The sequence below is a fragment of the Giraffa tippelskirchi genome, chromosome 4 (genome assembly GCF_054371585.1).
Source record: "Giraffa tippelskirchi isolate mGirTip1 chromosome 4, T2T-mGirTip1v1.2.pri, whole genome shotgun sequence".
Taxonomy (NCBI): Eukaryota; Metazoa; Chordata; class Mammalia; order Artiodactyla; family Giraffidae; genus Giraffa; species Giraffa tippelskirchi.
In genome coordinates this window covers 4,165,250-4,187,490 of record NC_137278.1, presented here as the reverse complement: position 1 = coordinate 4,187,490, position 22,241 = coordinate 4,165,250, and the positions used below count along the sequence as shown (strand labels likewise).

Sequence of the window (22,241 nt, the reverse complement as noted above, 5' to 3'; positions counted from 1 at the left end):
TCGAGCCCCAGGATCTGGGATCAGGCCTGGCAGAAAGCAGCCTGTAACAGACACCGATGGGATGGACAAATGGATGCGCGGTGCTTCCCTTATTACTGGGATAGCAGCTGCTCAACTGTGCTCCGAGCTCAGAGCCCCGCATCAGGGGATCACATGGTACTCTTGTGAGAAAGGAACCAATACCGTACCATCCTTTGCCTCTTTCAGTGACGAGGAGCCAGACGCTGAGAGAGGCAAAGTCCCCTGCCAGAGTCCCCTTCCCACGAGCGGTCACACCCTTGCCCCAGCCAGTCCTGGGCTCTTTACCTCCCTCCACTGCTGAGGTGCCTGCTGGCATGTGAGCCTGACTTCTGCCTGGCCTGGAGGGAGGGGCCCCGGAATGTCTGTCTGGGGAGGCCTTGGGGCAGTGGCCTGGTTAGGGCACCCACAGAGTCTCATGCTGCTTAGATGATGAGTGGGAGCTCATGGTGGGAGGGGGCTGAAGCCATCCTGGACTCTCCCGCAGGTGTGCGCATCCTTGGTACAGAGGGCCGGCTTCGGCTCCAGGACGTACTAGCTTCCTGGAGGAGGACTGATGGTCGTCCTTTTTGAGGTGGCCCCGGGTGGCATGTCCCCTCACCTGCTGGGGTGCAACGGGCACCTTCGTGTGGGGGCACCCCTGCACTCTGGACCACAGGAGACAAATGCTCTCAGGGCCTGTCCCTACAGCCTGCTGGAGTGGCAGTCTGGTGACCGCAGGCCAGCAGGCGGCAGGTACAAAGGCATCCTGCCATCTCCGGATTAAGGATTATTATCGCCTCTACCTTTCCATGTGGGAAGGGGCCTGGAGGAGAAGGGGCTAGCCTTTGGCCACTCCACTGGGCCTCTCGTGAAGGCACTGGCTGCTGGCAGACCCTGAGAATCCACTCAGCGCAGCTCAAGGACGCCTGGGACGCCCAGAATCTCTGCACAACCCCTGCCGGGAGACAGGGACATGAGGGCGGAAGGGGAGTGCCTGGCGGGTTGCTCTCTCTGATGCTTCTGAAGTGCCTCGGCCCCAGGCAGGCGCAAGGATGCCTTTTGGTTCAGGATGGAAGTGACTATTTGCATGTCATCATCTTTGGGAACCAACCCTGAATATTCATTGGAAGGACTCACGCTGAAGCTGGAGCTCCAATACTTTGGCCACCTGATGCAAAGAGCCGACTCATTGGAAAAGACCTGATGCTGGGAAAGATTGAGCACAGAAGGGGACGACAGAGGATGAGATGGTTGGATGGCATCACTGACTCAACGGACGTGAATCTGAGCAAACTCCGGGAGATAGTGGAGGACAGGGGAGCCTAGTGTGCTGCAGTCCATGGGGTCGCAAAGAGTCAGACACGAATGAATGACTGAACAACGAAGAATCTTTGAGTAAGGACTGCAGATACAAACTGGAAGACGGGAGCGAAGCAGCTTACAGCGGCGGGGTGGGATGGGGGGTAGGGGGCCCCAAGGTGACTCCAGTTTGAAACATTGTCATCGCATCACCGAAGACTCTGGACGATCACATCTTCCTAGAAGATGAGGGAACGGCCCAAGCCCCAAGGCCCGCCTGAGTGGACGTAGGAGTGTCAGGAGCCCCTCCTCCTTTAATCGCGTGTCTCCATCCAGCCAGGTGGTGCTTTCAGCGGCTCTCTGTGGCTGCTGGCACCTTCTGTGCCCGCTCCACCTCGGCCAGGCAGCTTCCCTGCCCCTTCCCCGGCTGCACCTGCCTCACAGAACTGACGACTCTTTCCCCATCTGATTTCACTGCTCTCCAACCACTTACAGGAAAAGGCCTCGCGGCCAAAACATTACCGCTGACCTGATTAGCCACGCTCTGCTGACATTTTTATCAGCATCTTCCCTTCTTGCAGCAGACAGGAGGGAGCCCTCTCCGTCGGGTCGGGACATTTGGATTATAACTTGCTCGTCTGAAACGTTCCATAGGGTTTCGTCATTTTCTGTGTGTCAGGGACCCAAACGTCACATGTCCTCGGCAGCCCCTCAACTGTTTTCCTGTCCAGGCTGCCTTCCTGGGGTCGACTGTCCTGCCCTGCTCCCCCAGGGGAGACCAGTGTGGGCCCAACACCCTCGAATCCCCTGCTGAAAGGCAGACCTGTGCGGGCAGGGAACCCCAGAGGGTGGGACACGTGTCACTCACTTTGCAGGCCCCGAGCCTGCAGTGAGCGCACACAGTCTCATCCCGGGGCTTACCCAGGGCTTGCAGAGTGAACGGGTGAGCTTCCTATTTGTTAAGACCCCTGCCCACCAGCCCTAGAAGCAGCGGCCCGGGCAGCGGCGCCGTAAGCGGCCATCGCTGTAACAGGCAGTGGGCTGCGTGTGACTGTGCTCTGCATTTTCCAAGTCTCTGCAAACGTGTTATAAAACTTGCATAATTTAAAAAAGAAAATTCATACTGTCTGAAAAAAACGTACATAAAAAACTGGAACTACTCTCTCCCACCCTCTCGCCAGAACTGCCGGCCCTTGCTGGCCTGACTCCTGACATCTTTCCGGCCAAGTCAGAGGGCACTGGGTTATCTCAGTCTTCGGAGTTGAAAATGTGCTTTCCGGTGCACTGGACACACTCACCTAACTGATTTCTCACTGGACTCAGGGCGGGCAGGGGCCATTATATCATGCCCACTTATACAGGGCTTCCCTGGTGGCTCAGATGGTAAACAACCTGCCTGCCATGCGGGAGACTCAGGTTCAATCCCTGGGTCGGGAAGATCCCCTGGAGGAGAGCATGGCAACCCACTCCACTATTCTTGCCTGGAGAATCCCGTGGACAGAGGAGCCTGGCAGGCTACAGTCCATGGGGTCACAGAGAGTCAGACAGGACTGAGGGTCTACATACTTTCACTTTATAGAGCAGGAATGTGACAGACCTGCCCGAGGTCCGTGGCCAGTGAACGGCAAAGCAGGATTTTGAACCTGGGCAGTGCGGGCCTAACTGTCGTGGGGCTGCTCTGCCCTGCCTCGGGGACCAGAGCAGGTCAGGGGTTCAAGGCACGTCTCCACCATCAGCTTCCTCTGCCCGGGTGCACACCTGGCTAGCACCTGCTGGTACCTCTGCCCCTTGATTCAGGTACTTGAAGGGCAAACAGCTCGAGGCTTGGTGTGCGGGAGTGCTCATCAAATTAATGTCTGCACGCCCATAAAACGGCTCACTCAAGATCATTACCCACCCCACATATACAACTCACCAGATTGGTGTCCAGAGAGTTCTGCCTGGCGGATTTTCTCTGTTCTTTTAACTACTCCACAACTAAATGTTTCACAAAGCCATTTCCTCCCCAGATATTTATGTTCTCAAATGTTTATTAGCCTCTCTATCACGATCAAGATTTTATGAGCACTCTATACCAACTGTGAATTAAAGACATAATTTCAAATCCATCAAATTCCAGTTTGGTGCTACATTTGTCTTTGTTACAACGGCAGTGGTTGCCATGGGCGCCCGGCAGATGACGACTGAACCCGTCTGTCCAGGGGCAGCCAAAGTGACTGACGTTTCAATCCAGAAGCACCCAGGGGTTTGATGCCTCTGCCAGCAGCAGCAGAGAAGCTTCCACAGCTCATGGGCATGCTTGGAAGACTCTAGAAGCTCTAGGGGACACTCTCCTGCCCTTATTCCTCCAACCAGGATGCCCCAGCCCACTCATCTCTGGGCAAGGAAGGCTGGCATCTCACAGCAAGTGAAAAAGATAGAAAGAAGAAAGAGATGGGAGAGAAGGAAATGCTGTCCCTTCATCTGATCAGCGGCACCCACCTGCCTGGGGCCTGGTGGTTGACCCAGTCCCCTCTTCAAAACATGGAGGGAATAACAGTTCACCAAGCTGGCACAAAAGTGCCAAGTGCTACAGTTTATTATTCACACTGAGCAGAGGCCACCTCATCAAATCTAACAGCAACTTTACACCACATGGACTATTTACTCCATCTTGAAAATTCCGCTCCCACCTAGAGGGTAAACTGGTCTGTCTGACCTGTTCACTGTTCCAGCACACAGCACGTGCTCACTAAATGTTTGTCGACTGACACCAATTCAAACTCGGGTCTTTCAATCCATGGAACGGCAGAAAATATTTGCAAATCATGAGACCGATGAGGGCTTAATTTCCAAACTATACGAACTGTTCATACAATTCAACAACAACAAAAAACAAATCCCAAAAATGGGCAGAGGATCTAAATAGACATTTCTCCAAAGAAGAAAGAGAAATGAAAGATGAAAAGATGCTCAACAGCACTAATTACTAGAGAAATGCAAATCAAAACTACAATGAGGTACCACCACACACTGGTCAGAATGGCCACTATTAAAAAGTCCTAACAAACGCTGGACAGGGTGTGGAGAAAAGGGAACCCTCCTACACTATTGGTTGGAATGTAAATTGGTGCAGCCACCATGGAAAACAGTATGGAGGTTCCTCGAAAAACTAAAAATAGAATTCCCACATGATTCAGCAATCCCACTCCTGGGCATATATCCAGACAAAACTATAATTCAAAAAGCTACATGCACCCCAATGTTCATAGCAGCACGATTCACAACAGCCAAGACATGAAAACAACTTAAATGTCCATCAACAGGTAACATATACAGTGGAATACTATTCAGCCCTAAAAAAGAAATAATGCCACTTGCAGCAACATGGATGCAACTAGAGATTATCACACTCATGAAGTAAATCATAAAGAGAAAGACAACCATATGACATCACTTATATATGGACTCTAAACTATGGCACAAATGAACTTATGTATGAGACAGAAACAGACCCACAGGTGTAGAGAACAGACTTGTGATTGCCAAGGAGGGAGGAAGGGAGGGGCTGGGGGTTCGGGGTTAGTAGATGCAAACAATTCCTTATAGAACGGATAAATAATAAGGTCCTACTGTACAACACAGGGAACTACATTCAATATCAATATGTTCAATTTATATTCAATAAACCATAATGGAAAATAATATAAAAAAGAATGTATATATATATGTATAACTGAGTCACTTTGCTGTATACAGAAATTAACACAACATTGTAACTTGACTATTCTTCAATAAAAAAATAAAAAACCGCCAGGTTTTTGACTCCAAAGCTCATGGTTAACACAAAACCTACTGCTTCTAGAAAACGCCATATAATGCCAGCCAGTGGTCAGTCCCCAGGGCATCTGGGCTGGCCTGATTCCAGACGGAGCTCTACACCTATGCTCGTCTGAGGGGCACAACTGTTCTCCCAAAGCAAGGACAATCTTGGCATATTTCCACCACCAGACGCCAGGACAGGCAGCCAAAGCAAAGAGCAGAACTTCCAGGTCTGAAAGGTCTTGTCTTTCTGAAGGCTGGATGCCTGAGCCCCACCCCAATTGCAAGTCAGCGCACACACTTTGTTCTCATCAGAGGTGTAGCACAGGTCTTGTGAGAACTGCTGTCCATCGTGACTGGCCTTTATATTTGTGATCTTGCCTTGTTTTACTGTGGCTGGAGGCTCAAGCACAAAAAATGGGAACAACTGTCATTACTTAAATCCTCTAAGTAAATAAAAAATGCACTGCTGTGGGGAATACAACCATTCTTGAAAGAAAACATTTAGGCATCTTTTAAATCCAGCATTGATCCTGAGGGGAAAAAAAATATGTCCCCTAAAACTTAAGTTCTCCAATGTTAAACACTTCCATCACTTGAGCATGTGCATGGTGATTCAGCCAAACTGCATCACACACCTGGGTGGCTCCAGGGATCCACACTGCTCCTGAGGGCTGGAGTCCTGCAGCATGGCATCCCCAAACCTGCATGAAGCCTTTGTTCCTTGGATGTCCTAGCCCTTTCCATGTGCGCACCACCTTTGTTCACACAGTACTTTATCTCCACCCGTAGAATTCGGAGCTCTTGGGCACTCTGGTAGCACCCATCGAAAATAAAAACTACAACCCAGCAATGCCATGAATACACAGAGCCATACTACAGAACATCAACAGTAGCTGCGTTTGCAAAGTGAAAGAAGGAACACAGTCTAAATGCTCTTCAATAGGTGCTCAGTCGCTCACTTGTGTCCAACTCTTTGCCACCCTTTGGACTATAGCCTGCCAGGCTCCTCTGTGCGTGGGATTCTCCAGGCAAGAATCCCGGAGTGGGTTGCCATTTCCTCCTCCAGGGGATCTTCCCGACCCAGGGATCAGACCCATGTCTCCTGTATCTCCTGCATTGCAGGTGGATTCTTCACCCGATGAGCCATCAGGGAAGCCTGCTCCTCAATAGGAATCTGGTCAAATTAATTACAGTCTAGTTTCAGGCTAGAATACTACACGGCTATTAAAAAGAATAAGGCAGAGCTAACACACTTAACAGAAATATCTCCAGATACATTGTCAAGAAAAAGGAGAAATTAAACAGTGTGTGTTTAATCTATATAAAAAGTGTGTCTTCATCTATACAAAATAAATGCATATATTTATATCTCCTTATTGATGCAGAGGTATTTTCTGGAAGAATAACCTAGGAACTATAAAGAGTAGCTGCTCCTAGGGAAGGATGAGAAGAAAACAGTATTTCTCCCATTTTTTTATTATGATCTATTTTGATACATAAAAATAAATTTATGAAACATATAATCATTCAGGCCACTGCTACTTATGGAGCACTTACTATGTGCCAGGTATCATTATCTCAGGAGCTTGAGGTAAACTGGTGGATAAGACAAAGATTTTACTAGAGGAACTTCTATTCTGGTGGATACATTCATCTAAGAAATGCATCCCCCCCAGTACTGACACACACTGGATGCTCCTAATCAATCCCATCCCTTTGTCTACACACACTGCCCTCCCCCAGGAAAACCACTATCGGATATTTTTTAATGTGTATACACTCTGCTTATATATAGTATCATGTTATCTGCATATAGTGACAGTTTTACCTCTTCTCTTCTAAGTTGGATATATTTTTATTTCTTTTTCTTGTCTGATTGCTATGGCTAGGACTTTTAGTACTACGTTGAATAGAAGTGGAGAATGGGCATCCTTGTCTTGTTTCAGATTTTAGTGGGAAGGCTTTTGCTTTTTCATGTTAAGTATTATATTGGTTGTGGGTTTGTCATAAATAGCTTTTATTATGTTGAGATATGTTCCCTCTGGGCTTCCCTGGTAGCTCAGGTGGTAAAGAATCTGCCTGCAATGCAAGAGACCCCAGTTTGATTCCTGAGTCAGGAAGATCCCCTGGAGAAGGGATAGGCTACCCACTCCAGTATTCTTGGGCTCCCCTGGTGGCTCAGACAGTAAAGAATCCGTCCGCAGTGTGGGAGACCTGGGTTCGATCCTTGGGTTGGGAAGATCCCCAGGAGGAGGGCGTGGCAACCCACTCCAGTATTCTTGCCTGAAGAATCCTCATGGACAGAGGAGCCTGGCAGGCTAGTCCATAGGGTTGCAGAGTTGGACACAAGTGAATGACTAAGCACAACACAGCATGTTCCCTCTACACTTGGTAAGAGTTTTTATTATGAATGGATACTGAATTCTATCAAATGCTTTTTCTGTATCTATTGAATGATCATGTAGTTCTTTTCTTTTGTTGATGTGGTGTATCATATTGATTGTGTATGTCGAACCATCCTTGTGACGCTGTGCCGTGCTCAGTCACTCAGTTGTGTCTGACTCTTTGCGACCCCATGGTGTAGCCCGCCAGGCTCCTCTGTCCATGGGGATTCTCCAGGCAAGATTACTGGAGTGGGTAGCCATTCCTTCCTCCAGGGGATCTTCCCAACCGAGGAATAGAATCAGGGTCTCCTGCACTGCAGTGGATTCTTCACTATCTGAGCCACCAGGGAAGCCCAAGAACACTGGACTGTGACCTGGGATGAACCCAGTTTGGTGTAGTGTATCACATTACTTGGTTTTGCCTGTTTGGGTATCATGCTGTATATGTCCTTCAACAGCTTGCTTTTCCACTGGCCAAAACAAACACATAAAGGGGTGTGTGTGTGTGTGTGTGTGTGTGTGTGTGTGTGTGTGTGTGTGTGTGTGTGTGTGTGTGTGTGTGTGTGTGTGTGTGTGTGTGTGTGTGTGTGTGTGTGTGTGTGTGTGTGTGTGTGTGTGTGTGTGTGTGTGTGTGTGTGTGTGTGTGTTGGGGTGGGGGAGGGGTACTTTCCTGGTGGTCCAGTGGCTAAGACTCTGCACTCCCAATGCAGGGGGCTGAAGTTAGGTCCCCCCGTGCCTCAACTACAAGTCTGCATGCCAAAAGTACAGATCCTGAGTGCCACAAATAAAATCTGGTGCAGACAAAAAGAAAGATATATGTATGTGTACATATACCATTGTAGCTGCATTTGTTTGTAAAAAACTGTAAATAACTTCAATGTCTGACAACAGAGGGTATTTAAAGGCATCATAACACACCTGGACTATGTAATCTTGCTCATAAACTATTACTATGTAATAGTTTGCAGTGTAATACTATGCAAACATTTAATGAGTTATAAGTTTATATAAGGATAGAGAATGATGTTCTCAATATTTTATTAAGCATCAAATCAAGTTACAAAAGGACAGACATCTTATTTTTTGTTAAAAAACAAATTCATTGGAAAGCAGCCTGGGTTCCAGTGCCAGGCACACCACTTGAGTGGTTCCCTGCTTGGTTCGATCATCTGTTTATCAAAGGGGAGCACGGTACCGCCTCTGCCCTCACAGAGGAGAAAAGGACAAGGAGGTGAGTGGAGAGGGAGGGGCTTCGGCAAGTTTCCCAGGAGACAACACTAAATACTCAAAACATAGTGAGGGGGGGCTGACGAAGGTGCTAGAAAGCGGGACTGTCCTGTGGGGAGGGGGAGCTGTTGGGCAGAGCCAGGAGCTGCCACCCACCCCTGCCACTCCCTGCCTAGTGACCTTGAGCTCCAGCCTCCCCGAGCCCCCATTTTTAGGGGGTAAAACGAGAGATTTGAACTGCTGATCCTTAAGAATTCTTCAAAGTCTGAAATTCTCTGCTGACATTCGCCAGCTGCAAGGTTGATTTACTGCTGAATCTCAAACCTCTGGGGGGGAAGCTGGGGGCCTGCAGCCCAAAGGAACCCTCTCCCGGGACACTCCCAGGGGCAAGGCCCCCAGCCCTGTGTGCAGGAGGCCCTCAGTAAATGCAAGTGGAATGAACGAATGATGGAATGAGTGAAGTCAGTGTGCAAGGAAGTGCATAACTGAAGGGCTCGAGCATGTGTTAAAGGCAGGTTTTTCGAAAATGGTTCTGCAGGTGACAGTGAGCTTGCCTCCATCACAGCCAAGTGCTGGGAAGAAAATTCAGCAGACGGGAGCTCCTGCCTCTCATTTTTCACAAAGTGGAACCTTTCTGCCTGCTGCCACTTGCCACTCCTGCTAGGTAATCAGATTGCTGTTAATTAATAAAGCTGTCAGGTGAGTCATCCTCTCTGGTCATTAGTATCCTTCCAGAAAGCCAATCCTGCCATCACCACCCCATCCGCCCCTCGGCTTGCAGCTCAATTAACTTAATGCTATGCAAATGAGAGGCTCTTCTCATCATTAGCTTCTAGCCCGTGAATGTTAATCGCATAATTGGGCCTTCAACAGGGTAATTAGACATGATTTCGTCCATTAGTCTTACAAGGCTAATTATCATTGAGAGGAGAAGGGGGGATGATCCCAAAGCACTACGCGAAGAGGGGCCTCTGGTTAAAGCCAATGCGGACGGAACCTCCACCAGGTATTGGGGGAGCCGTATTCCAGGCCGTTCCAACCCAGCATCCCAATCCGCCCAGGGGCCAGGCGGGGGTGGGGGGGTGCAGGTTGGGGAGGAAAGGGGGGCCCGGGGAAGACTGCAGTGAGCTGGGGGGAGAAAAAGAATACACATGGCACCTGAAAGCCAAACAAGACAGCCGCCAGCCTGGGGCCGGGAGGCCAGCTAGGTCCCCGCTCGATCACACAGTGGGACCGCAGGCAAGGGGCTGAGTCTCTCAGCCTCAGTTCCTTCTTCTGTGCCATCTGGAGGGACCGCTAGATGGTCTCCAGGGGTGACTGTTGTGAATTTGGATCTTGGGATGAAAAGGAGAGCTGAGACCCTGGAGGGGTGGCGGGTGGGGAGGAAGTGATGGAGAACCTGGCCAGGGAGCAGGAGGGACTGCAGGGAGAAGGCCCTGGGCTCCTTGAGCACGGCCTTGGCGGTAACCTGGGCAGATGTGAAGATGACACTGAGATGCCTCCTAGGAGCCTGTCCTAGCTTGCTCAGGCTGCCACAGCGAAGAGCCAAGGAGGGGGCCTTCCCTGGTGGTCCAGAGGCTGAGGCTCCCAAGCTCCCAACGCAGCCGACACAGGTTTGATCCCTGGTCAGGGAACTAGATCCCACATGCCACAACTAAAGAGCCTGCATGCTACAACTAAGACCTGGAGCAGCCAAACAAATAATAAATAAATATTTTAAAAAGTGCCCTGGGGGCTGCTACAGGCTGAATGTCCCCTCCCCAATTCCTGTGTTGGAGCCTTGAGCCCCAGCACCTCAGAATGCGGCTATTATTTGGAAACAAGGCCGTTAAAGAGGTGATGAAGCTAAATGAAGCTGCTGAGGGTGAGCCCTAATCCAACCTGAAAGGAGTCCTAAAGAAGAGGAAATCTGGACACACAAAGACACACACGTACACGGAGAAGAGACCATGCAAAGCAGCGGCACAAGGGCGGCCATCTGCAAGCCGCGGAGAGAGGCCCCGGCAGAAGCCAACACCGTGACCTTGGACCTCCAGCCTCAGAGCCACGGGGAAGTGAATTTCCACTGTTTAAGCCATGAGGTCAGTGGTATTTGCTACAGCAGCGCTGGGAACCCATGCAGATGCCCAAGAGGCATCTCCTCTTGCCATGTCCCAAACGGAACCAGGGGTCCCCTCCCCCAGACCTGCTCCTCTCACATCCCTGGCCGGGAGAAGGCCAGCAAAAAGCGGAGTCGTCCTTGAGGGCTCTCTTTCTCATGCCTGACATTCAGTCTGATGCCATATCGACTGTTGTCTGTTTTAGCTTCAGAATGCAGTGTCAGAGGGCTTCCCTGGTGGTCCAGTGGTTAAGAATTCACTTAGCAATGCAAGGGACACTGGTTCAATCCCTGGTCTGGGAAGATTCCACATGCCGGGGGGTAAGTAAGCCTGAGGACCACGACTACTGGGCCCATGGACCATAGAGCCTGTGCTCGGCCACAAGAGAAGCCACCGCAGCGGGAAGCCTGTGCACCGCAATGAACAGTCACCCCCACTCACCACGGCTAGAGAAAGCCCTCATACAACAACAGAGACCCAGTGCAACCAAAACAAACAAACAAGTAAATAATGCCCAAGTACTTCTGGGTCAGAGCCCAAGTACTTCTTGCCACCTGCATGGCCACCAGGGTCTCTCACCTGGATGATGCCAACTGTACCCACCTGGCCTCCCTGCTTCTGCCCTGGTCCTCTTGCCTATCGTCCATTCTCCACCGAGGAGCCTGATTAGTCCTTAGGTCCCATCACTCGACGGCTCAATGCCCTCTTCCAGTGACTCCTACCTGACTCAGGAAAAGCCCAAGTCCTCCAGAAGCCCGTCTCCCTCCGACTCCCCACCTCCGAGTCTGTTGCTGCTCCACTGGCAACAACAGCCTCTGTGATGCCCCTGAACTTGCCAACCACATCCCACCCCAGGGCCTTTGCACCTGCTGCTCCCCCCGGCCTGGACTGCTCTTCCCCAGATCCTCCCAGGATTTGTTGAAGCCTCTGCTCCAGTGCGCCCTGATCAGAAAAGCCAGCCCCGACCACCTTCCAAGCAATGTGCCGCACACGGCACATCTGCGGATTGTACACAGCCTTCCTCGCCCCACATGACAGCAAGTGTTTTAGGTTTTGTTTCCTCTTGTGTCCCCAGAGGTCGCGCCGGTACCTGCCTGTAATAGATGCTCTGTAAACATTTGGTGCTTATGTGAACAGAGTCAGCCCCATCTTGCACAGGAGGAAACTGGAGCTCGGAGATAGTAAAAACCATCTCCGTCTCACACAGCCTGTACGGGGCCAAGCCAGGATTCCAGAGCCTCTTGCTTAACCGCTGTCCTGTCACCAGGACGATGTGTAAAGTGCCATGAAGGTGCAGAGCAGGAAGAAGCATCAGGGAAGTCTTCCTGGAGGAGGTGGAGTTCGAGCTAAGCCTTGCAGAAATGATAAGATTTGGACAAAACCCCAAGATGCTCTGAAAGAAGACACACCTGGAGCAAACACTGAGTGTTTAAGAAGCAGGAAGTAGGCAGACGGCTCAGGTGTAGGGGGCAAGAAGAAGGGGTGAGCGGAAAGAGGGGAGGCCCCTTCTCTGGGTCCCCACCCCACCTCCTCTTCTGTGGGTGGGAGTTCCAAGCCTGGCAGATCTTCCTGGTGCACACAGTCCTCTCCCAGGATCTAGAACCTACGCTTCATGAGACAGAGGCCTGGAAAGAAAGGAAGAACTCTGCCCAAGAGCCACATGGGGGTTCCAACCCACAAGTCCCCCCGCTGGGAGGCAGGGTCTGGAATCAGCAGACACTCCAACGCCAGCAAGGAGGCCACATTTTATAATCTCAGAAAAAGTAGCACTGAACTTCAATTTGTGGGAGACTTTCTTAAAAGTTTTATTATTATTATGAAATAATCTCTGTGATATTTAGGGAGGAGAGCCGCACGCTTTTAGACCTCTGCCACGTGAGTCTGGTGGAGGCCCAAGTTTTTAAAGCGCACGCGGGGTTCACCAGTTCAGCCCTGAATGTATGCCTCTAAGGAAGACGGAAAATTGAAGCGCACGGCGACGTCTCCCAAAGTCTCCTGTGGGTAAAGAAAGCAGATATGATTTCTCCAAGTCATCTCAGCGTCCGCCCTCCTGCCTTTCTCTGGGAAATGAATTTAAGTTAACGGTCGAGCGTCGCGCCTGCCAAAAATGGGGGCGTCTTCATCAGAGCTGGACTCAAATGCCAACTACCCCGGGCTCCATGCCACTAAAGGTCACCTGTCACTCTCCACCGAGACTGGAAGATTGCTTCGGATCTCTGATAGCAGCAGAGCTGTGTTTATCTCCCCTGATGTCTCAGCCCCCACCAGCTTAGGCCCAACGGTTAAAACCTGCCAGATAAAGCCCTCTGGAGCCCTCATAAGAGCTTAGAATCCACAGGGGAAAGAGAAATTGAGACGTGCTTTGCCAATGAAGACTCGCCAGCCTTGCTGGGGGGAAGGGGAGAGCTAGGCACGAGGTGAGATTTTCTGTCTGTGAAGGTTATCAGACATTAAGATAGCAAGTTAAGAAAAGTTGTCACTTTCTCCCCAAATGGCACCCCAAAAAGGCAATGGCACCCCACTCCAGTACTCTTGCCTGGAAAATCCCATGGACGGAGGAGCCTGGTAGGCTACAGTCCATGGGATCGCTAAGAGTCGGACACGACTGAGCGACTTCACTTTCACTTTCTCCCCAGGGACACATTTACATGGAATGTTGTGCTCAAAGTAGAGGGTGGCAAACTGACCCTGGGCCCCCCTTAGACCCTTAGAGACAGCAGGGGGGTGGGGCAGGCAGGACCGGGTGCTCTCAGCAAGTCCCCAGGAAAGCATTTTAAATGGTTAATAAACACACCGTGTTTCTATACCAAGGGCTTCCCTGGTGATTCAGTGGTAGAGTCTGCCTGCCAATGCAGGAGACACAGGAAGATCCCACATGCTGAGGAGCAAGTAAACCTGTGCGCCACACCTGTCGAGCCTGGGCTCCACCCCGGGAGCCGCCGCTACTGCGCCCACGGGCCTCAAAGCCTGAGCTCCGCAAAGAGAGAAGCCGTGGTGATGAGAAGCCCGCACCCCGCCACTAGAGAAAAGCCCGCATGGCAACGAAGACCCAGCACAGCCAAAAATAAAGTCAACAAATAATCTTAAAAATACACTACAGTGTAACACGGAAACTTACATGACCATACGTAAAGTAGATAGCCAACGGGGATTTGCTGTCTGGCCCATGAAACTCAAACGGGGGCTCTGTATCAACCTAGAGGGGTGAGACGGGGAGGGAGATGAGGGAGGCTCAAAAGGGAGGGGAGAGATGTATACCTATGGCTGATTCATGTTGAGGTTTGACAGAAAACAGAAAAATTCTGTCAAGCAATTATCCTTAATAAAAAAATGAATTAATTAAAAAAATACACTACAGTGAGATGTTTACTGTCCGTATTTAACAAAGCTACTAACCAAGAAAATACCGTGCATGACCTAAATGGGAAGGAAATTCAAAAAAAGAGGAGATGTATCTACACGTTTGGCCGATTCACTTTGCTGGACGGTAGAACCTGACACAACGCTGGAAAGCAATATACTTCAATAACAGTCAATTTTTTAAAAGAGAAAGAAAACACCACGGAAATCCCTTGTTATGCGTGTGTCCCACCCCTTGGTAAAGACCAAACCCCCAGGCCCTCCACCGCCCAGCACAGGCTGTGTCTCGTGGCTCCCGGCTGGCTGCTGCCCCCGCTGGCACACCACGCAAAGCGCCTTCCGTCCACGCTGCCCACGGGGGACAGCAGAGCTAAGCCTGCGCTGGCCTGGGCTTGCCCTCTCTTTCCGGGAATTCACCGTATCTGTACATCCTGAAAGACCCTGCAGGCTGCCGGCAGAGAGTTCAAAGGTAATGCACCTTTTTGATGTCGCTGCTTCAGAAGTAATCGCTCCTGTGCGCCCCCAAGACAGACGACGGATCTTTGTCACACGCTGCCGTAAACTGAGGTTTAACCCTCGGAAAAGAAAATGGTGCCGACCTTCCACATTTGTTCAGAACCTTCCCCACCAGACTTTTTCTTACACAAACACTGGAAATAAGTGGTGAAATGTCAACAGTCCCTAGGCGGGAAAATAATGGGAGAACTTCCCTTTATCTTCTTGCGGTTCTTATTGATGGAAGGATTAAAATCCTCCAGCTCCAGGGACCGTTGACTTCCCTGGTGGCTCAGACAGTAAAGCGTCCACCTACAGTGCGGGAGACCTGGCTTCGATCCCTGGGTCAGGAAGATCCCCTGGAGAAGGAAATGGCAACCCACTCCAGTACTCTTGTCTGGAAAATCCCATGGACGGAGGAGCGTGGTAGGCTACAGCCCATGGGGTCACAGAGTCGGACACGACTGAACGACTTCACTTTCACTTTCCAGGAACTGTGGCTGGGGCTGGGGGCCCTGTCTCCACCACTGGCCACAATCTTGAGCTTGAGGCCCAGGGTACCCCTTCCTTCCTAGCTCCAGGCCCAGTGGGTGAGCCAGCTGCCGCCTCTCAGAACCACCTCCTGCCTCCCCTCTGACCTCCCAGGCAGCTGCCAAATTCCCATCACCAGCTAGTATTTCTTCTTGCTATAGCGAAGCGCATTGGAGCCAGGATGGTTGGGATGTGCTGTTGCTGTGCGCCAAGTGGCTGTAACAAGGGCAGTGGAAACCAAGCTGGCGGCCCAGGAAGATGGCCTGCGTCTCAGGGGGAGTGGCTGGGAGACCGTGGACGAGGCAGTTTACTTGAACGGTTCACCCAAGCACACGATGGCAGGGCTTTCAGAGATGCTGGAGGGATGAAGGGGTGGCCAGGACGGATGGCCCTCGGGTTAGGTTTTCACCTCTTTAACGCTGTCTCCAAAGGCATGCCTCATCCGTGAAAGGGGAAGAATACAGAACAAGGACAGGCGGGTGTGATACAGCTTTCCACAAGTGCTGTCTCCCCTGGTTTTGAAGTCAGGGCTCGTAACCCTGAGTTCTCCTTCCTGGGCAGCTTGCCAAGCCCCACTCTGATCGCTCCACTTCCGGGGCTCCCACACTCCATCTGGGGACAGCCCCCAGGCCCCAGAGCCCCTGAAATTATTCAAATGAGCCAATCCACCAAGAGAACAGCAGACCCCAGCTAACTGCCCTCCTGCCCTACGGAAGCTGCGTTCCACAGCTCAGCAGCAGTCACCCTGTCCCCAGGGTGCAGCCCCCTGCAAGGCACCCATCTTCTTTGGAGCCGTAAGTCACAGAGCTCGGCCTCCCATCTCACCAAGTGTCATCCTGTTGTGTCCTACCATCGAAGCACTCTTTAGGGAAATCCTTAGCAGCCCAATGGTTAGGACTTGGCGCTTTCACTGCCAGAGCCTGAGTTCAATTCCTAGTCAGGGAACTGAGATCCCACGAGCTGTGCAGCGCAGCCAAAAAAAAAAAAAATCTTTAAATCTTACAGAACAACAGCGGACAGGTGATCCATGCTTTTCATGCCCCCGCTCCTGATCCACAAGGCTGTTACAGCATTCAGATCTCCCCATCTGCCTGGCTCTGTGGCTTCTCCAACAAGAATTGTGGTTTCATCCCTGTGTGTCTGCAGGGTCATCTTCTGCCCCACAAATCACCAGGTAACAAGGAAAGTACCTTCCTCCATCCAGAGGGAGGCTGTGTGCGCGGAGCAGCCAAGGGGCCAGCCCGGGGCCACAGCTCGGTGGAGAACTGGTCTGAGCTCGCTTTTCAGAAGCTCTGATGTCCATGCACAAGTCCGGAGCTCCCAGCGTACTAGGAACAAGAGGGGCTCCCACAGCAGGAGCCCCTCGTCTGAACGCCAGGCTCTGGGCAGAGGGCTTCCGCAACACCACCTCTCACCCCCACCTCACATCCTCCATGCCCGGGCCCCTGGTCCTCACTGAGGAAACTGGGACACAGAGAGGTGAATAACCTGCCGCAGGAAACTCAGCTTTTGACTTTTGACCTGTTAACAACACCATCTTCGTTGGACGGAGCATCTTCTAACTCACACATCCTGCCCATGCTCGCTTTCCCAGCAAACCTGTACATGAGTCTTGCAAAGGGCAAGGTCAGAAGGGCTGGGTTATCATCTCCTTTGACATACCGAGGCCTAGAAAGGTTACGTAGCATCCGCAGACGGCTTACCAGTGGGCTGTACAGCGAGACTGTCAGAAACACGTCAAACTACTGGGATACTTTGGGGGCAGGGAAGGATGGATGCAAAATAACGGCCAAATGTTCGAAGAAAAGAGAAGAACCGGAAGAGACGAGGCCTGGAGCTGACCCCACTCCTACCACCGTGACTCACACACTCTTTCACCCTGGACCCCAGACAGGGTGTTGAGACAATGGCTACTTCCTCCAAAGCTGTTCACTTTGACTCTGAAGCCCTCTAACCTGAGTGGACATCAGCATAGAGGGGCCCACAGACACCCCTGCTCGGGCGACGGGGTCAGAGTGGCTGGAACACGTTGGAAATGGCAAAGCCATTCTCCGAGGGTCTCGTGGCGTGGTCCTGCAAAACACGGTGTCGCAGGACCAGGCAACAGGGTCACAGTCACCCCGGCTGTGGATGTGAGAACGGAGACTCTGCTGTCAGGAGGGGGCTTTCAGCTCACCGAAATTTGAGAGAGAACATTCTGCCAAAAACAAAAGGCACCAGCACAGTGCTCGGGGGATGATATGTATTCCAGCCCATGTCTGGTAAACTCTCAGATGGCAGCTGTGAGGCAGGGTCAGGCGGGTTCTATTAGCTCAATTAATGAGGAGTAAGATAAGGCTAACATCCCGCTCGTCGGGCAGCTCGGCACAGAGCTGGAGTAATGGAGTTATTAACCTCAGTCAGCCACTGAATTGTGCGGCTGATTCCAACTCCATTTCCTAGTTCAGGCCTCTATTAATGGGCTGTTTATTATCCTTAATCCACATAAGGATCAGTGGCAGAAATCTGAGAGCTTCCTAGAAGGACCAAGTGATAATAAGAGGAGGAGAGAGAGGCGAGAAATCCTCTCCATCTCATATTTTAATTTTTCTCTGGGCCAACTGCTGTTCTCTTAAGAGACAAGAGCATCCTCCTCACTTTGGAACACGTCGGAAACGGCAAAGCCATTCTCTGAGGGTCTCGTTGTGTGGTCCCTGCAAAACACAGTGTCGCAAGCAACTAAAAAATAATCAGCTTTTTAAATCAGACAGAGAGCTCTGGCATATTAACGATATACCAGTTCAGTTTTTAGTTTCACCATGTACCACATTATACTATTGTTTAATATAGTGGAACCCAAGTGATCAGGCCAGCATTCAGCAGAGGGATTTGTCAACATGGTTAAACGCCCTGATGACGATTTCCCAGTTTGCCTGGCTCCACAGGATGCTCCTGGACAAAAAGGTGGTTTCGTCTTTGTCTCTTTCAGGGTCACTCTCTCATCTCACGTGCTGCCAGGTGAATAAGGAGTTACCTTCCTCAATTCCAACCAACAGGAGGCTTCAAAATGCTTTCCATAGGTAAGAAAAGCAAGCAGGTTGAGAGTTTAGGGTAAAAATATTAATATTTTGAATAGAAATGAGTTATCTGTGCCAACCTACAATGAACAGATATAGCAATTACTCTGTGAGGATCGTCCCTCAAAGTATAATGGTATTTGCCATTGTAGCCTCTTTCTATGAAACTGGAATTCAAAATCATATGGTGGGACTTCCCTGGTGGTCCAGGGGCTAAGACCTTGTGCTCCTGCTGCACGGGACCTGGGTTTGATACCTAGTAAGGTAACTAAAGATCCCACATACAGAAACCAAAAGATCCTGCATGCTGCAACAACAATCACGCATGCCACAGTTAAGACTCGGCACCGCCAAATAAATAAATATTTAAAAACAAAACCAAATCACATGAGTAACTAACATAATAAATGTTTTTCATGATTTTTAACATGTAGGCAAATCAGTGGCATGCATATTTGGGGCATGTGAGTGTGTAATTCATCATATGAGAACAGGAGAGAAACCTATATCCTACACTTTGAATGGGGGCTTCCCAGGGGGCTCAGCAGTAAAGAAACCACCTGCCAGTGCAAGAGATGCAGGTTCAATCCTTGGGTTAGGAAGATCCTCTAGAGGAGGAAGTGGCAACCCACTTCAATATTCTTGCCTGGACAATTTTATGAACAGAAGAGCCTGGCAGGCTACAGTCCAGGGGTTGCAAAGAGTCAGACACAACTGAGCAACTGAGCACACACGCACGCACGCTTTGAATGCGAGTCTGGCCTCCCGAGAGGAGCGGCGGGCAGGATATTCGGAGCCCACTGTGTCCACGTCACTGGCCCATCATAAGTTACACATACATACACACACAGCAGTGGCGCTGTCATGTTGAAACAGCTCTATAGAGGCTATTGCTCCATTTGACAGATAGGACAACTGAGGTTAAATGTAGTTTTTTCAAGCCAGCTAGCCAGTGAACAGGGATAGACATTCATCACCTTGCAGAACGGGCACAACACAGGCATTCAGAGCAAAGAGCTGGGGTCGAGGCTGGTCTCTTCAGGCGGCCTGGGGCAAAGGACCCAGCTTCTCTGAGCCCACATGTCTCTTACTGAACCAACCTACTTTATGGGGCTATCGAATGGACTAAAGGAGACGCAAGGCGGGCACACGATTGGCACTCAGCAGACCCCAGGTATCACTAGCATCATTCCTGTTGTCAGGGTGATGAAGAGGGTTGAAGAGTGGGGGGGAGGGGGGCGGGACCAGGAAGGGAAAAAGTGACCTCAGGGACTCGCCCTGGGAACTAGGCAGGGCCGCTGCCGAGCAGAGTCAGGAAGTGGATGCAGAGATGGGGGCGGAGCAGAGAGACAAAGCCGTTTCCATCAGCACTGGCAGCGGCCGGCCAGAACGTTCTGGGCTGCCTCCCGCCACCAAGCGCAGGCTTGTTTCGGGGCCCCAGGAGGTCTGAGGGCTTTCAGACCCACGTGTCTGAGAAATACACCGGGCAGGTGGCAGTTGGGGTGGGTGGGGGGGTGGGGGGGCGGTCCCAGCCCCTCGCGGGGGGCAATTTGTGTCCACGGGTCTGGGTCCCCTGGGCAGTTCTGCTCTCCAGTTCCCTGGGGCAAAGGTCTGTGTTTTTAGCAAAAGCCAGTAAGACACCCAGGACCGACTGGGAGCCACGTGCAATGAGAAGAGACTTGTCACTGCCTCCCCAGGGCCAATCAAACCCCTCTGGGCTCCTCTAGACGTGGGACACACAACTGTCTAGTTTAAGAAATGATAATAAATAAATAATTAAAACCTACCGCGCTTGTAAAGGAACCTACAGAGCAGTTGTCAGTTTGCACAAAACACCCTGGGACACAAGAAGCTAATCAAAACTACTGTCCTTGGGGGATTTCCCCTCGCCCCCAAATTTAGGCCAGCGGAACACAGAAAGAGCGAAATATTAAAGAAAACAGCGCTAGTAAAATTGTGGATTTGATGGACAACGACTCAGCGAGGGTCCCCACCTTCCATCCTCTTTCCAGGAATTTCTGAGAGCTGCAGCAACAGCTCTGACCCAGGACCTTGCAGATGGACCTGACCCGGACCTTGCCCGCTGGCCCTGCAGCTGTACAGCCTGGGAGGACCAGGAGGTTCAAGGCATACGGCCCACCCCATCCTTTCCCTCAGCATCACAGGGAGGGAGGATGCAAAAAGAAAAAGAACCTGTCTGTCTGATACACTGCAAACTTTCCAACATCAATCAGAAGCCTATACTCCCTTTCCATAGTAAACATTAATTTTGAAAGGAAATACAGTGCTACAAACTTGCAGCATGAAATGAATTATTTTACAGTCAGGCAAGGGCAGATTTCTCGGTGTAGTCTTGGACACTTCTTTGTTTCTTTCTTTTTCTTTCTCTTCTCTATTTTTGTTCTTTACTATTATTATTACGTTTTAACAAACTTTATAGCCCATTTTATTTGTTCTCAAATTACTTTTTCTCCTTCTTTTCAACACATCAGTGACTTGGTTTGTTTCCCTCACGGTGAGATGTGGGAACCAAGAGATTGATACTGCTCAGCGGAATATAATTTAGTATTATGTGCCGTGGGTTTATGAAGCAGGAGTCAAACAAAACATTGCATTTGAACACTATCCATTTATTAGCTCTATGGAGAGATTTATATTTGACAAGGAGACAATAACGTTGCTTCCTGATATGCTGAAAGGGTCTATTTCTGTGTCCAATGCACAGACTACCTTGCCCTTCCCCAATAACTCTATTTACTACTGTGAATATATTTTAATAATAAAATTGATATATATGTAAATTTATTTTAATCTAATTTCATCGAATCCTCCTAAAAAAAAAAAAAGAGCCTTTGTAGATTGTTTTCATATCTGAGTTATAGATTTCTGTATCGTATTCCCAGATTGATTTCCAGGCTATAATTCTGTCAAGATTTCCTCCCAGTGTCAAAAACAGCAACACCACAGCTAGAGTGCTTTATAATTGGCATCACAACGGAACCAGAATTACAGCCTCGATATTCATCCCAGTGCTGGGTGGGTTCGTGTTAGAATATTTCTCTCTTCCTTAGCCTCTTCCTGGGCTTGAAGGTTTATGGCTAAAATTACTTTCTAAATTAATCACAAAAATGCTGCATTGAAAGCTAAGGGGAAGGCAGTGGATTAGACAGGGATAAGAAAGGAGGGGGGAAAATAGACTCTCAGTGAAGGGAGAGGAGTACATAAGGATGATTAAACAGGGGCAGACGATTAAATCCAGGCTGTAAACATCTTTTTCCCCCCTCTGCTTGTCCTCTGCCTTAGGGTCAAATAAATTAAACTGGCATTATTTACTACATAAAGAGAAACTGACTTTTATTTCGTGGTGAATGGAGAAGTATTTCCTTGCAAGCTTGTCCTAAATCAAAGAGGTTCTTGAATCACCCTCCCCGCGTGCTTTTAATAAACACCAGGCCCATCCCCTGTGGGTCGTGCAGCCCTGGCCTGGCACAAGGGCCGGTAAATAAACAGTCGTTCTTCCCCCTCCAGGTTCAGAAAAATGAGCACTAGGCTGTCTCCCTACATCTCGTCAATGACCCGCCCCCAGCCTTCTTCTAAGTGACTGCATTTTTCCTGATTCCTTTCATCTTCAGGTCAATGGTGAGCTTGCTCAGAAACTAACCACCGACACCGAAGTCTGTTCCACCTCCAGGAAACAGAGGGTGGAAACGTGGCCTCACAGCCCTGTGGTCCCTGGAGACTACCGGGCGGCCCGCTGGGTCCCGGCTGCTTGAGAACTAACCAGACCTTTCGGTCTTCCAGGAGGGAGCTCTCCAGACCCAGTGCTGGGGACGTGATTAAGATAGGGCTGAGGAGAGACTCCAACCAGGGGGGACGGAAGAGTGCCCCTCATGAAGAGATCCACCCCTAACCCCCAGAATCCGTGAATGGGCTGCTTTACCTGGAGCAGCGGCTCCGCACTGCGGTTACACTAAGGACCTTGATAG

The 22,241-nt window shown here is 50.3% G+C and overlaps 1 protein-coding gene across 6 annotated transcripts in view; it reads right to left on the bottom strand.

Annotated features, from left to right (window-relative positions):
- AK8 (adenylate kinase 8) overlaps positions 1–22,241 on the bottom strand; it is a 134,466-nt gene that overhangs the window by 22,829 nt on the left and 89,396 nt on the right. Inside the window, exons 12-13 of one of the 6 annotated variants that reach the window (XM_081590798.1) lie at positions 13,932–14,009; positions 12,594–12,808 (exon numbers count right to left, since the gene is read on the bottom strand). The exons of the other annotated variants lie outside the window; for them this stretch is intronic. Coding sequence (XP_081446924.1) covers positions 12,760–12,808; positions 13,932–14,009 — 127 coding nt within the window. The 3' untranslated portion in view covers positions 12,594–12,759. Of the gene's footprint in view, positions 1–12,593; positions 12,809–13,931; positions 14,010–22,241 lie in introns of those variants that run through there. 6 annotated transcript variants of the gene reach the window in all.